A 16,263-nucleotide genomic window follows, 5' to 3' on the forward strand; every position below is an offset into this window, starting at 1 on the left:
AGGTTACTTATTATGCTTTTTAAAGAAAGAAATATGATATTTTCATATTATTTATACTTACCCATGCTGGCAATTATGCTATGTACAGGTAATCGAGAAGGTCCATGATAAAATGACCTTGATACATTGCTTTTTTTCTGCTGGTCTTGGTTTTTAAATGCTGAATTCTCTTCTTTGGTAATATTAATATAAAAACATATATCTGTAGCATTCATAATATATCGAGGACCTGGATTCAGCAAAATGTTTTTATTATCCTCCCTCCGAACACCAATCAAGCAGACTCCAAACCTTAATTTAAAAAATAAATGAAAAGTTTAAGAATTGTAATTCAGCAAAGCTCTTGGGTTTTTTGTTTGTTTTTAAGTTTACATATGTAAGAAAATTAGTAAATTATTAATAAGCAGAAAAAATTAAAACCCCAAATCAGAGCATTTTAAAACTTGAAAAGAGGAATGCCTCAGTGGCTCAGTGATTGAGCATCTGCCTTTGGGTCAGGTCATGATTCTAGGGTCCTGGGATGGAGTCCCATATCAGGCTCCCTGCAGCATGCTTGCTTTTCCCTCTACCTATGTCTCTGCCTCTCTCTGTGTGTCTCATGAATAAATAAATAAACTCTTTAAAAGTAATTCTTTTTTAAATGAAGCTTGAAAAGATCCTGCAAGTTCAAGACTCAAGACTCTCAAGACAAAAAAAAAAAAAAAAAAAGGACTCTCAAGACTTTCCTATTTTTCCAGGAAAAGAAATTGACCTTAGTATGTTGTGAAATCAATTCAGTTGATTAAGATATGTGTGTGTGTGTGTGTGTGTGTGTGTGTGTATACTTTTAAAAATAAATAGAACAGACAATGAAAAACATCAGAGTGTGTATTATTAGTAAGAGTAAGAATTTTTTTATAAATTTTACATGTGTGTATTGTGTCTAACTATAAATGTATATCTTTACATGGTCAAAATACATGAAACAGTATTAGTCAAAATGTATAGAAGCCATGGCCTAAAAGAAGAAATTACCCAAGGTCACATGTGAAAAAAAAAAAAAAAAACAGGGTCCTTAAATTTCTTTTAGTTCTATTTCACCATATTTTGTTTACTCTGAATTTTAGAAAAAAAATTAATAGTCTGAGTAGGTGCACAGCTTAATTGGGAGAAATATCAACCTCTAGATGTAACATATATTAAGATTTTCTTTTGGGGCACTTGGGTAGCTCAGTGGTTGAGTGTCTGCCTTCAGCCCAGGGCATGATCCCGGTGTCCTGAGATCAAGTCCTGCATTGAGCTCCCAAAGGGAGCCTGCTTCTCCCTCTGCCTATGTCTCTGCCTTTCTCTGTGTGTCTCTCATGAATAAATAAATAAAATCTTTAAAAAAATTTTTCTTTTATACTTTTTCAGGTTATGCTCCAAACACAAAATGTCCCAAATGTTTTTATTTCAATATGTTTTATAGTTACACAAATAAATCTAGCTTAAAAATATTTTTAAATATCAAAAGTACATGTATGGATAGAATCATATTGAGAATTAAAGTAGAATATATTAAATATTAGTGTAACATACTAGATTTATACAAACCTTAAAAATGTTATATGTATATTTATAATACTGATAATATATTACTTTCATTATAAACATGCATTTTTGTTTCTTCAGTAAATAAATTTTCTCAAAAAAGGAAAAATAATATGTTCCATGTTTGAATTAGAAGGTACTATTATTTACCTTTTAACTTATTTCTTTGGACAAAGCAAGGTTTATTAAATGTCTAGATTTTTATAAATGTTATTATGACTTTGTCTACATATTTAATCAGCTCTTTAGAATTAAATGTCTAAAGAATATTCACTTTCATGTATTTGTGAATTCTTAATGCATTAACATATTTTAAAGATAACGTAAAAGTTACTAAAGTCAATATTCCTAATAACTGATACCTAACAACCTTAACTTGTAGAGACCATACAGAAGCTGAGTTCAAATGTCTCAATAATTATGTTAAAAATTCCAGAATACTTGCAACTCATGAGCACCAATATGAGCTGTATCTTAGAAAACTGTGTTTAAAAGGTATGATTAATTTTTTTAGTAAGTCCACTCTGGAAGCAGAAACATACTTTTTGTGCGCATGGAAAGAGGCATATGTAAAACTCTTTCCTTCGTATTCAGCAAAAAATGTACTTTCTTCCAAAACAATGTGGTATACTTCATTGCCAGAGCATCTACCATACATCTTCTGCCACTGTTCTGGCGATTGCTGACCTTCTCTGCAACAAAAGCACACACACATACACACACACAAAGAGAAAAATATGGTGAATGTGGTTAAAAAAATCAGTTTTCATACATAATCTAAAGTTTCCCTACAGGAAGAATTGCTAAGCACAATTCAAAGAAGTAAGTGTGCTGCTCTAAATGATGATATTGTTTACAAATACAAAGAATCACTACAGAAATTTTGAAAATAACACAATATATAAGCTTGAAAGATGGTAGATGGTAGATTCTTAGATTTCCAGGTAATGAAAGCATTTATCCTATGAATCAAGATATATCATTTCATTTTAATTTCTGTTTATGTATATCTTGTCATGCACATCCTCTGTATTATACTTGTCTTATAGTCTCAATAGTGCCCATTGCATCTCATTTATGATACCTCTTTGGCTCCAGCAGGTAACTGATTTTCCTGTGTATTTATAATTATAAATGTCTACATGTCAACTTATCAATTTGATTTCACAGGAAATATACTCTTAATTTCTGCCTCTATCATGGCAATGGCTTTCTTCCAATTGTGTAGCAGTTAAGAAAAAATACCTCTTCATGACAAAAAAGGTCTTCAAAGAGATCTCAGAAGTATTTTTTAAAAGAATCTAAATTTATCACAGAAAGTATTGTTTGTATTTTCTAGAATGTTCTGCTCAGTGGCCTTGGAAATATATAAAAAAGTCAACCTATGAAAAAAGCATGGTGAATATACAATAATTCTTCTTTCCCATTTTTATAGTAATTTTTAATAAAGCTTATAGAGTCTGTAAATAAGAGAAATGCACTTTAAGAAGCAAAATGATGAATATATAAATATCAAAATATTTCATCATAATATATGAAGATTCTGAATGGATAAAAGCATACAAGTCATAGCTATTATACTCAGGGTTCAAAAAAAGCCATTTAAAAATCTGAGTTTGGTCTAAAAGATTATTAGAGACAATACATTTGTTAATATTTTCAAAGAGTCATTGAGGTTTAAAAAATCATTTATTTTCCAGGCATGTTTCACTTGTACTTCATTCTTTCTTAATTGAGTCATGAGGTGCTAAGTTCTAACTCCAAGAAGAACGAACCCCACTCCCTGGGGTGCCTCTGTGACTCAGTTGGTTGAACGTCAAACTCTTGATTTCAATTCAGGTCATGATCTCAGTGTCATGATCTCAAGGTCATGAGACTGAGCCAGCCCCCTCATTGGGCTGCACACTCAGTGGTAGGTCTGCTTGAGATTGTCTCCCTCTGCCTCTCCCTAAAATAAATGAATAAAATCCTTAAAAATAAATCAAGAGCTGGGACCCTGAAGTGATTACTGATCTGAAACCTAATTCTGCAGTCTTGGGTTGTTAAGTAACTTCTGAGTGATTCTGTACCTATCATTTTTTTAAAGGTTTTATTTATTTATTCATGATAGACACACAGAGAGAGGCAGAGACACAGGCAGAGGGAGAAGCAGGCTCCCTGCAGGGAGCCAGATGCAGAACTTGATCCCAGGACCCCGGGATCACGCCCTCAGCCAAAGGCAGACGCTCAACCACTGAGCCACCAGGCACCTGATTCTGCACCATTAAGAGCTGTGAAAAAAAGTACCAGCTTCACTGGATTAGGTAAAATGAAGTAATACAAATAAATCACTTAGCAGACGTTGGGATCACAGTAATCCCTCAGTAAATGTTAGCTTCCACTATTTTGTTGTTATACCTTCTTCATCATTACATTTGTAGCCAATTTTAACATATCTACTCAATCTATTGAACTTTAAGTCTCCTAAAACCTTTACTCTTCCTTCTGTAATATTAATATGTTTTTGGAAATAAAAAATAAAACCAAACATTTCTGACTATTGACTTCATCTGGCTATACCTAATGACTACTTCCTAAGAATGATTTTTCTTGGTGGAGAAAACATTCCCTTTGGAAAACAAAAATAAAATCTTTGTTATGCTCAACATTGCTACTTGGCAAGATGATACTTGGCAGATAGAATCCTTTTAAAGTGCTGGAAATGTAAGAGAAGGTGCCCGTAATTCATCATGATTTCTTTGAGATCTAAAAAGTAGCACGGGGTCAAATCATTGTCACACAAGGGTACTAAAAGCTATTCAAGAGAATTATAAATCTAAGTTCACATTTCAGATGGAGTTCCTTAAATCATTTGCTTATTCTCATGCTTTTTTATATTTCCACCCCAGGAGACATCTTTATGCTTTCTTCAAATATCCCTCATAGGTAAGCAAGAATCTCTAAGTTCAGCTAGTTGTAAATACACAAAATTTTCTCTTTTAGATCATGTTAACTGTTTGAGAAATGTAAAAAATTAGCCATTTGTTACAACATGGATTGACCTTGAGGGTATTAGCTCATTGAAATAAGTCAGACCAAGACAAATACCATATGATCTCATTTATATGTAGAATCTAATAAAATAGAAACAAAAAAAATGAACTTATGGATTTGGAGAAAAAACTAGTGGTTGCCAGAGGTGAGAGGTGGAGGAGTGGGTGAAATGGGTGAAAATGGGTGAAAAGTACAAGCTTCTAGTTGTAAAGTAAATAAGTCTTGGGAGTATAATGCACAGCCTGGTGACTACAGTTAATAATACCATATTATATCTTTGAAAGCTACTAAGAGAATAAATCTTAAAAGTTCTGCTTACAAGAAAGAAAATTATAAGTATTTGTGGTGATGGATGGGCTTATTGTCATGAACATTTCTCTCTCTCTCTCTAAATATATAGATAGATAGATAGATATAATCCTATATATATAGAATTATTATGTTGTACACCTGAAACTAATGTAATGTTACATGCCAGTTATATCTCATTTTTTTAAAAGGGCATTTTACGGCTTGTAGATGTGTAAAAAAAAACCTTTTATTTGTCTTCAACTACCTAAATTTTCTCTTCATCTTATCTTTATGTTTCTAGGCTGAATTGATCCAAGATTATTTTTGAATAGAGGAAAACAATTAAATAAATAAAAAGATACTTCCAAACTTATGCAAGAGAATTCTTTAATTCCATCATCTAAGTGGCTCTGGAACTCACCACTTGTCCCTTTTTCCATCAGCCTTTAAGTCTTAAAATAGTCCTAACCCATCTTCCTGCCTTCTTGCCTCCAGTACTGGACATTACAAATCAGTTAATGGTGCTGTTGTAAGAGTGAATTTCAAAAGCTCAAATCAGGTCAAGTCACTCTCCTGTTGAAAATGTTTAAAGGAATTCCTTCTTCCATTTTAAAAAGGCAAACCTTCTTATCATTACAAAGCCCTCCTGACCTACGCTGTGCCTGTCTGTCAAATTTCTTTTGTTACTTCTGTCTTCTTTCTCTTGGTTTCTCCAACCATGAGCACTCCTTCATTTACCTTAAAGAAGAAACTCTTTCTTATACCTTGGCCTTTTCACAATGTTGTTCCATCTCCTACACTCTACTCATTCTTTCACCTACAGCTTACTCATTTTCTTTCTCAGCTTTGCAGTGCTGTACTTTTGTCATGATACTATAACTCTAAATTCTATTAATTACTCCTTAATGTCTTCCTTCCCCAAGAAATAAGCCACATGAGGAAAGAGATCATGTCTTGTTTACCACTATATTTTTGAAATCCTGACATCCATTCTGACATAGAGTAAGTGCTTAATAAATGTTTGGTTAAATGAACAAAGAATAATCTAACAATGTTCTTCATGCTTAATTACCAAATGTTCAGCTTTCCTAATTATCTAATACCTGTTTCCTTCACCAGAATCATTTTTTAGGTCTAACCAATTACTTTCACTATGATGAATTTGCCATTAGAATTAGACCAAAAAAAAAAGAAAAAAAACCACGGAGTTCCTCAATCACTAATGGACATGAAATAAATTTAACCTCAGCAGCAGTAAAAACACTGAAGATATTAGGGACAAAAAGCGCAGAATGGAAAGCTTAGTGAAAATAACAAAAAGCCAAATAATGAAGATTTAACATGTGTTTTCACTAATCAAATGAACTTTAAGGGAAAATAATTGGTTTGTGCATTTACTGTCAACCTCAAAGTATACTCCAACCTGTAAAATAAACAGTCTAGTGTATTTCATACCCTTTCTAGACCGCTCTACCATTTTCACTGAAAACTCAATGGTAATCAGTCCTTCCTAGATGGGGTTATGTCCACCTTTATTTTATTTCCAAAATAATTGACAGCTCCAGCTGTTTATAAAGGTATTAGAATAAAGAAAACAATAATAGGAATATGAAAATAAATATTCTATTAAGACAATAAATGGAGTACAGAAGAAAAGTATATGCTTGATAGTTGAAAGAAGCTCTTTAAAAAAAAGAAAAAGAAAAAGAAAGAAGCTCTTTGAGATGTCTATTCCCCTGAAGAAAGAAATGCTGTAGAATTCAGGCACCCAAAACCACAGTCATTAGAACCTTGGAAAACTTTGATGGGTAACTTATAAGGAAACAAAGCTTGTGTCTGCTATTTTATGCATTTTATGTAAACATTGTATTTACTTATTCATGGGAGACACAGAGAGAGAAAGGCAGAAACCTAGGCAGAGTGAGAAGCAGGCTCCACATGGGGAGTTCGATATGGGACTTGATCCAGGGACACCAGGATCATGCCCTGGGCCAAAGGCAGGCATCAAACTGCTGAGCCACCCAGGCGTCCCTATTTTCTGCATTTTAAACCATAAACAAATGTCTAAGTGAGAAAAAAAACTTTTTAAAAAGGGAAGTAGACAGAAAGATGATAGAAAATTGCTTAAGAGAAAGGGAAAACTAAATCTAGTCAAGTAAATAAATTACAAACCCCAAGTCAAAGTCTTCAAGAGCTTTGAATAAGGTCTTAGAAGGTCCCATGTCTTTCAAATCATGTTCAGTTATTAAAAAGAACAGTCTCACCCAATTTGAAACTCGAATATTACCAGCTCAGGCTTATTCTCTCTGGGATGTTGCTGCTCTTCAAAGTTAACTCTAACTGGCCATCACCCTCCTCTATGAAGGAGGGGTCCTGTAGGCACACATGAATACCCTTTATGGGTAGGTAGGATGAGCCTTGGTACATATATGATAAGCAAGAAACTCTCTTCCACTTTCCCTCATCTTATTTCCCATGGTAGATCCTACAGTCTAATTTCTTGAGTTTCCTTACCTTGTGGCCAACACACTTAGATGAGGTACCAGAAATATAGCTCAAATCTTTTTTTACTTTTTTATTTTTTTTATTCATGAGAGACACAGAGAGAGAGAGGCAGAGACATAGGCAGAGGGAGAAGCAGGCTCCATGCAGGGAGCCGGACGTGGGACTCAATCCTGGGTCTCCAGGATCATGGCCTGAGCTGAAGGCGGCGCGAAACCGCTGAGCCAACTGGGCTGCCCTCAAATCTCTTTACACTATCAATTGTGCTGTGGAAAACCCATGCGTGGAGATGAAGACTGATTTCTAGCTCTACCATTTTTCTCTAATTCCTTTTTCCTCATGTTCAAATAATCACAGGAAACTACATAAGCAAGTATCTAACCAGGGAAGAAGATGCTAGTTCCCACTTCCTGCAAAAATTCCTATTCTCCACGAATAATAGGTAATTCCTTTGTACTGCCCGTCACCTGGCTAGGGGTAGGTGCAAGAGCACTGTGCTACTCTATCCATTCCCCTCTCTGATCTTCTCTTTCTATGGAAACGTTTTGAGAACAGACAATGGGATACTAGACTCCTCTTTGTCCTCAATTTTGGGTTATAGTCACCAATTCTGGGACATGAAAAGTCCTTCTCAATATAGTAAATATTGGGTGTTTTTTTTAAGTATGTTTGTTCTATTCTGTTTATTTTTATTTTTCCCAAGTTAGAAATATCATTAGTTACCAGTTAACTTCCGGGTGGTGTGTAATTCAATTTTGACAACAGATTTTATTTTTCTTTTAAATGCAAGTTGCACATTCCTCATTAATCTATGATTACACCTTCAAGGAAAATGGGTATTTATTGCCAGAAAGCAAATTAACTCACATACCAATCTCCTGTACTTCAACACAATCAACCAAGTGGAAGGAGGACTATTAATGAGTAAGTCCGCTCTTTGCAGAAACATTTTTTAGTACAGACCTCTGAATACAATAAAAGGATCTTACATAATTTTATTTTTCAAAAGTTTACCCACATCAAATTTTCCCAAAGGAAGGGGAAAAAAAGGATTTAACTAAGATTTCTTGTTCCAGATACAATAAGTTGAAATTAGTATTATAATACATACTCTTTTCCTAGTTCAGTCATGTGCTGAACTACTTTCTCAGTAATAGAGTTTGCATTTAAAAACAAAAACAAAAACAATAACAAAGGAGTCCCTGGGTGGCTCAGTCCATTGAGCAGCTGACTCTTGGTTTTAGCTCAGGTCATGATCTCATTGGTGGTAAGACTGAGCCCCCTGTTGGGCTCTGTGCTCAGCAGGGAGTCTGCTTGATAGGCTCTCCCTCTACCCCTCCTTGCACTTGCTCTCTTTCTTCCACTCTCTAAAATAAATAAATATTGTTCTCCCTCTACCCCTCCCTGCACTTGTTCTCTCTCTTCCACTCTCTAAAATAAATAAATATTGTTCTCCCTCTACCCCTCCCTGCACTTGCTCTCTCTCTTCCACTCTCTAAAATAAATAAATAAATAATAAATATTGCTCTAAAATAAATAAATAAATAAACAACAAACAAACAAAAACACAAAACCTTATTCTAATGACAGATACCTATATTTTATAAAGGTGTATGTTGAGGTTTTTTGAAGACACATACTAACAACTTTTAGAAAATAAAATTTGATTTTACTTTTATATTTTCTGTATGCATACAAGGATGCCACCAAACTACAGGTAAACTCAAGAGTAAGCATGGTATTAAGTTATAAAATGTATAACTCCAAGGTTATAAAATGTAATCATTAGTAGGAATCTATCTCTTTCACACTATTGTTTGTTGTCTTAAACACCTCTCCATTTTAATCATTGTATTTAGTTTTGTTGGTACATTTTCTTTCCTTCAATTCTGGATAACGTAGTTAAATATAGAGTAAATGATCAGTTTCAGATTCATCAAAATTGACACAGATTATCAAATTAGTTGTTTTTATATACTTATATTTATTATCGAACTGAATTATTGTCACATCAGTGAGAATAAAGAGCACCTCGTCACAAGGAATCTTTGATATAAAAATCCATTCTTTGCTATGTAATAAAAGGCTTTACAAATATCTGGGTGGAAATTTTTGCCTTACGGAAAGGATGTCATTTAGATTTATACTTGAAATGTTAAGTAAAATAAAATTTCCTTAATGATACTCCATTTTAAAGAAGATGAGGTATTTATCACCCCATTATATTGATTAAAACTACACTTAAAACTCAAAGGTTTAAATCTAATTAAAATTAATATACTTTACTTAAATCTATACACTTGTATTTCCCCAGTATAATGTCTACTTGGTTGCACATAGTTCTTTACATTCTTTACAGGGTGCTTTTCTGCAAACACACATAAATTGCATTAATTCATAATGGTCCCAAACAATTATTTAAAAATCAAATTATTTAAATGGTATTACAATCTTGCCTTTACTATCAATGTCAGGAATCTACAGTTACCACTGTAGCCCAAAGAAATGATTTTGACATATTGTAGCCTGTGTCACTAGAAACAATTGTAGGGGATCCCTGGGTGGCGCAGCGGTTTGGCGCCTGCCTTTGGCCCAGGGCACGATCCTGGAGACCCGGGATCGAATCCCACGTCGGGCTCCCGGTGCATGGAGCCTGCTTCTCCCTCTGCCTATGTCTCTGCCTCTCTCTCTCTGTGTGTGTGACTATCATTAAAAAAAAAAAAAAAAAAATAGAAACAATTGTAATTTACAAGTGGTGAGTTCACAAAAGAAACACCTAACACAGCTCTGATGAGCATTTATTCTTGCCTGTCTGCAGACAGAACTGACATACAAGTATGGGGATTTTATTTAAAAAGAAAAATATTCAAGATCTCTAGATAAAAGAAGTAATAAAATACAAAACTAAGATGCCTCAGTCTACTAGGAAGAGGCTTATGCATTCCTACTCTTGAACAGCAGAACTTCCCCAGCTTTTTATGTCATCAGACATCAAAACAGAAATCTGAGTCCTAAGATCAATTAAAGATAGTGTATGCTAATCAATTCTCTACCGCTAGATGGAACTGGAAAGCTGTTTGCCACTCTCAGGATAAGACAAATTGTTGTGGAGGTGGAGAAAATAGAAAACTGCCATATAGTTTTCAAACATTATTAATAGTAAAATTAAACAAGGAACACTCTTTTGAAAATGAATCCATGTCAAGAAGAAATGATATGGAGCTGAAATGTTAAATCTGGAAGGCTGATTTGTATGTACTTGAAGATGGCCAAAATTCACTATCCTTACAGTTAGTCTTTCAAAAACTTCAATCTAATAATCCTAAATGCTCAGTTAATTCAAGAACCTGCCTAATTATCACACACCAAAAAATTCTGTGAAGATTTTCATCTACCTTTAAAAAAGATTTATTTATTTTATTTGAGAGAGAGAGAGCGAGACAGCAGGGGGTTGGGGTTGAGAGGGCAGCAGGAGAGAGAGAGAAAAAGAGTCTCAAACAGACTTTATACCTTTAGTTTAGAACACCCCTTGAACTTCCCAGGAAAGTTATAAACCATAAATATTAATATTTTGGAATTGAGGAGTTACAGAAGCTTATATTGTTATTTAAATTTTATCATTTGAGTATTTTTTTTGCCCTTTTAAAATTTTTTATAACTAGGAGGTTTATTTACTGTCTCCCCATGTTGTCATTTGATTTATTCTCAAAGTATGCAAGCTAATCTTACCATAGACAAAAGGTATTTTACTAATAAAATAAATCTACTAGGTGAAATTTATAATATGTCCCAAATCAATATATAAGCCATGTTTACATTGTGTCCTGCCCTGTTTTGAGTATTAGTCTTTTGTGATCTGAATGCACTCATGTTTTGCATTTCCCCAACTCCTAACACAGTGCCTTACACTGTGTGGATGCATGTGACTATTATTTATGAAATGAATTAATGGCCCAAACATAATTATTTTAACTCTATTCAGTGCTAATTTTGTCATTTTATTTCATCCAAAGCTTAAATTTTGACACACACAAAAGCTTCCAAGTCTTAATGTAGTTTTGAGCATTTCTTAGTGGCAGTGTCACCAAGCTTTAATACTACATATCATAGTAGGCATTATCTGAAGTATGAGAGGAAAGAATTATCTCACAACAGATTCCCCACAGAGGCTGTCCATATAATCATATTGCTATTTTTAATTCCTCTTTGGAATTCCTCTCTTAGAGTTGTTCTGCAACTCCAGTGTCCACACAGCAAGGTTTATAAAGTAAATACGTGAATCAGGCCAGATGTGAGACCACAGGGAGTGGTTCAGGCTTGTGGTGAGTTGGCCGTTATGTGTCTGAAAAGGGCAAATTCAAAGAAAACAATTCTCAAAAGAAAAAATATTTACATGAGGCTGGTGGGCAAATAAAACATCTCCTAGCATAATTTCAGTCATTGGTTATTAGGTTTGCAACCTCCGATCTACTAGCTACTTTGAGAGTGAGCTAAAGAGGAAATAGGCAGACAAGTGGCATCTATTTTGTTGCAGAGGTAGTACGGTTCTTGGATTTTCATCTGGTTAATTGTGTGGTTGGGAGTAGAAATTGTGCAAGTTTAGTCTAGATAGAGGCTTTCTTGCTCTAAGTTAACCATATCCCTTCAAAGATCCCTTTACAATTAAACTTTTTAATGGATACTCTGGTCTTAAGAATCCTGGTCAAATAGACAGGGCCAACATGCATATGAGAAAATGCTCTGCATCACTTGCCATCAGGGATATACAAATCAAAACCACAATGAGATACCACCTCACACCAGTGAGAATGGGGAAAATTAACAAGGCAGGAAACAACAAATGTTGGAGAGGATGCGGAGAAAAGGGAACCCTCATACACTGTTGGTGGGAATGTGAACTGGTGCAGCCACTCTGGAAAACTGTGTGGAGGTTCCTCAAACAGTTAAAAATAGACCTGCCCTACGACCCAGCAATTGCACTGTTGGGGATTTACCCCAAAGATACAAATGCAATGAAACGCCGGGACACCTGCACCCCGATGTTTCTAGCAGCAATGTCCACAATAGCCAAACTGCGGAAGGAGCCTCGGTCCATCGAAAGATGAATGGATAAAGAAGATGTGGTTTATGCATACAATGGAATATTACTCAGCTATTAGAAATGACAAATACCCACCATTTGCTTCAACGTGGATGGAACTGGAGGGTATTATGCTGAGTGAAGTAAGTCAGTCGGAGAAGGACAAACAGTATATGTTCTCATTCATTTGGGGAATATAAATAATAGTGAAAGGGAATATAAGAGAAGGGAGAAGAAATGTGTGGGAAATATCAGAAAGGGAGACAGAATGTAAAGACTGCTAACTCTGGGAAACGAACTAGGGGTGGTAGAAGGGGAGGAGGGCGGGAGGTGGGAGTGAATGGGTGACGGGCACTGGGGGTTATTCTGTATGTTGGTAAATTGAACACCAATAAAAAATAAATTAAAAAAAAAAAGAATCCTGGTCAATACTGAGATTTTTTTCCCCTTTGCACACATTTTAAGAAATTTTTCTTCTCCATTATTGTTTTGTAAGTTGGCAATGCTATGCATCTAGGTGTAATACTTTTTTATTCAAGAGGCCCTGTCAATTTAAAGATTTAAATTTCCCTTATTCTGTAATAATTTCTTACATTCCATTTTCTCTATGTTATCTGGAACTAAATCAGACATTATTTCTCTTGGATTGACCTTCACCGCAAATCCTTTTTCTTACACATTCTAACACTGAACTTTTACCTGAAATTCTCGGGATCTCTATGATACTATTTTTCAAAACTTTTTTTGAAAATTTTTTATTGAGGCATAATTGATATATACATATATATAGAGAGAGGTATAATATAGTATGTTACTAGATTTAGATATATAACATAACATAATTTGATTTTTGTTTATATTCTATGTGTCTAGACTGCACAATGATTACCACAAAAGTCTGGCATCCTTCCTCACACATAATTATAGACTTTTTTCCCCTTGGGATGAAGACTTTTAAGGTCTACTTTCTCAGCAATTTTCAAACATGCAATAAGTATTATTAACTATAGTCGCCATGCTGTATATTATATCCCAAGGACTTATTTATTTTATAACTGTAAGTTTGCATTTTTGACCCTTTCACCCTTTTTGCCCACCCCTTGGCCCCCACCATGGCAACTACCAATCTGCTCTCTTTGAACTTGGCTTTCTGTTTTGTTTTATTTTGTTGAAATTCCATAAATAAGTGAGATCATATGATATTTGCCCTCCTCTGTCTGATTTATTCCACTTCCTATAATGCCCTTAAGGTCCACCCTTGCTGCAAATGGCAAGATTTCATTCTTCCTTATGACTGAATAGCATCCTAGTGTGTATGTGTACAACATTTATTTTAATTTTAAGCTATTCTAAATTTGTGTATTTATTTATTATGGCTTTTTTCTTACTATTTGAGATGATAAAATCCTCCAGAAATATAATTAACAGGAATTTAAGTTAAAGATTCTGAAAATTTGGGGCAGCCCGGGTGGCTCAGCGGTTTAATGCTGCCTTCAGCCCAGACATGATCCTGGAGACCCGGGATCGAGTCCCACTTGGGCTCCCTACATGTAGCCTGCTTCTCCCTCTGCCTGTGTCTCTGCCTCTCTTTCTGTGTCTCTGATGAATAAATAAATAAAATCTTTAAAAAAAATAAAAATAAAGATTCTGAAAATTTAAAATTCAACAAACAAAAAATTTTCTCAGCATTTTATCCCTTTGAACAGCCATCTTCATCCTTTTATAATTGTTCAATATTCTTCTAAACTATTTATACTTCTCTATTTACCAAAAATATATTTAAAATACTTTCTCATGTACTGAGGCTCTCCTTGCTTCAAAATATATATTTGATTCTCTTTTAAAATGTGATTACCTTTTTTTCTTTCTTTATTTCCTTCTTTTTTTCTTTTTCCTTTTTTTCACTAGCGAGTATAAGACCAACCTTCCTGATTTCTCTATAGATCCAAAACAATTCCAGTGACAATAGTTGTTTCCATCTGGCTGGCTTTATTTCCCTCATTTCATGCTGTATGTCGATAGTCAATAAACGGCAAGAGCCATATTTAAAATTCTGAGTATGAGGTATAGGGGTATGGAGTCCTTTGTCTGTAAATGTTTTGTTAAGTGGCAGATTACACCTTACAGTGAGCAAGGATCATGCTATTTTATCTGGAACCACCAAATGCCCAATTATAAAATACTGAACCCCACTTCAAACTATCTACTGCATATAGTTCAGACATTTTCTTCTAATTTCCTTAGGAAAACAGATTTTTCCCAGTGGTAAGTGTCTGACTAAACTATAAGGGAAAGGTACTGTGGTAAATAGAATAGGGGTAGCTTGTTCCGTTTTCCAAAAGTCAATTAAAATTTGATTTCTTGTTCTAGAAATCTTGCACCCCAGAGCTTCACTGGGAGATGCCATTTTTTCCTGCTGCATCACTATCTAAATATCCTGGGAGGGAGGTGTCAACAGAAAACATTCCTTTTTCTATCTTCCAGAAATTGATTGAAAACTCTTATGTCTTTCCCTTCTTTTTCATTAATGATAGATTATCATTTTTTATTTCTCTGTTATCATTTCAGTGGAGTCTTATGAGGGAGAGCAGATGAAGGCACAGGGATCATAAACTAGTTTGGAGCAAGGGCCACAAGCAATCATCTCTAGTGCATTCCTTACTTTGTTTATTTAACTAATATTTATTGAGCATCCATACTGTGAAGGTATGAGTACAACATGTTTTCTACCTTGAATGAAATTACAGCTTACTAAGCAGGAAAAAATAAATACATTTTTTTTAAAAAAGGGTGCCTGGTTGGCTTAGCCGGTTAAGCATCTGACTCTTGGTTTCAGCTCAGGTCATGATCTTGAGGTCATGAAACTGAGCCTTATATCAGAGCTGAGCATGGAGTTTGCTTCAGATTCTCTCTTCCTCTCCCTCCTCCTTTGCTCCTCCTCCTACTCATGCACACACACACACACATACACACTCTTTCTAAAATAAAATCCTTCAAAAAAAAAAAAAACACAATACATACTCTGGTAGAAAATATTAAAATTCTATACAAGTTCATAGAAACAAAAAATCACATTAAATTGGGGAGTTTAAAAATATTCAAAAGGAGACAGAATTTTTGATTTAGCAAAATAGAAAGCCAGAAGAATTGAAAAGATGTAGAAAGTGGAAAGCACAAAGTATATTTAGGATCATGTTATTTGTAGGACATGATATATATAAGAGAATCATGGGAGATGAGGATGTAAAAATAAATTAGGACTAGAGTGTAGAGGGCCTTAAATTAAATGGATATATTTGAATCTAATTTGATAATGAATGATGAGCTATTTAAGGCTTTTCAAGCAGAGGACTGCCAGATGAGAGCAATATCCAGATTTCTCAAACTATATTTAATAAAATACTGCTCCTATTGATCTTTCAACAGGTGTGCGTAGGAAAACGTTTCTCAGATAATCAAATAAATGTTACTTATTTAATTGTATTTATTTATTCATGAAAAGGCAGAGACACAGGCCCTGGGCCGAAGGCAGGCACTAAACCACTGAGCCATCTGGGCTGCCCTCAAATAGATTTTAGATACACCAAATAAAATGTACTTCAATGGAGAGTTTCAGTGCACATAACTTATATAAAAGAAATATAAGAGTAACATTCAGAAGTGCATCATTTCCTTCTCTTGTGATTACCTCCACTCAGACCTATAGTCTCGTAGTCCTTTTTCAAAAATGTTTTTTCAGGGGAGAAATGGAAAAAGGACTATTGGGATATATAGACAATACCATCTTT

The 16,263-nt window shown here is 34.5% G+C and overlaps 1 protein-coding gene across 9 annotated transcripts in view; it reads right to left on the minus strand.

The window, feature by feature from the left end:
* Positions 1-16,263, minus strand: part of KCNT2 (potassium sodium-activated channel subfamily T member 2) — a 374,999-nt gene that overhangs the window by 111,643 nt on the left and 247,093 nt on the right. For all 9 annotated transcript variants that reach the window (XM_077887107.1, XM_077887110.1, XM_077887105.1 and 6 more), the window contains 2 exons: positions 2,112-2,261; positions 62-291 (listed from right to left, as the gene is read on the minus strand). In XM_077887107.1, coding sequence (XP_077743233.1) covers positions 62-291; positions 2,112-2,261 — 380 coding nt within the window. The remainder of the gene's footprint in view (positions 1-61; positions 292-2,111; positions 2,262-16,263) is intronic.

This window comes from Canis aureus, chromosome 38 (assembly GCF_053574225.1).
Source record: "Canis aureus isolate CA01 chromosome 38, VMU_Caureus_v.1.0, whole genome shotgun sequence".
NCBI classification, from domain to species: domain Eukaryota; kingdom Metazoa; phylum Chordata; class Mammalia; order Carnivora; family Canidae; genus Canis; species Canis aureus.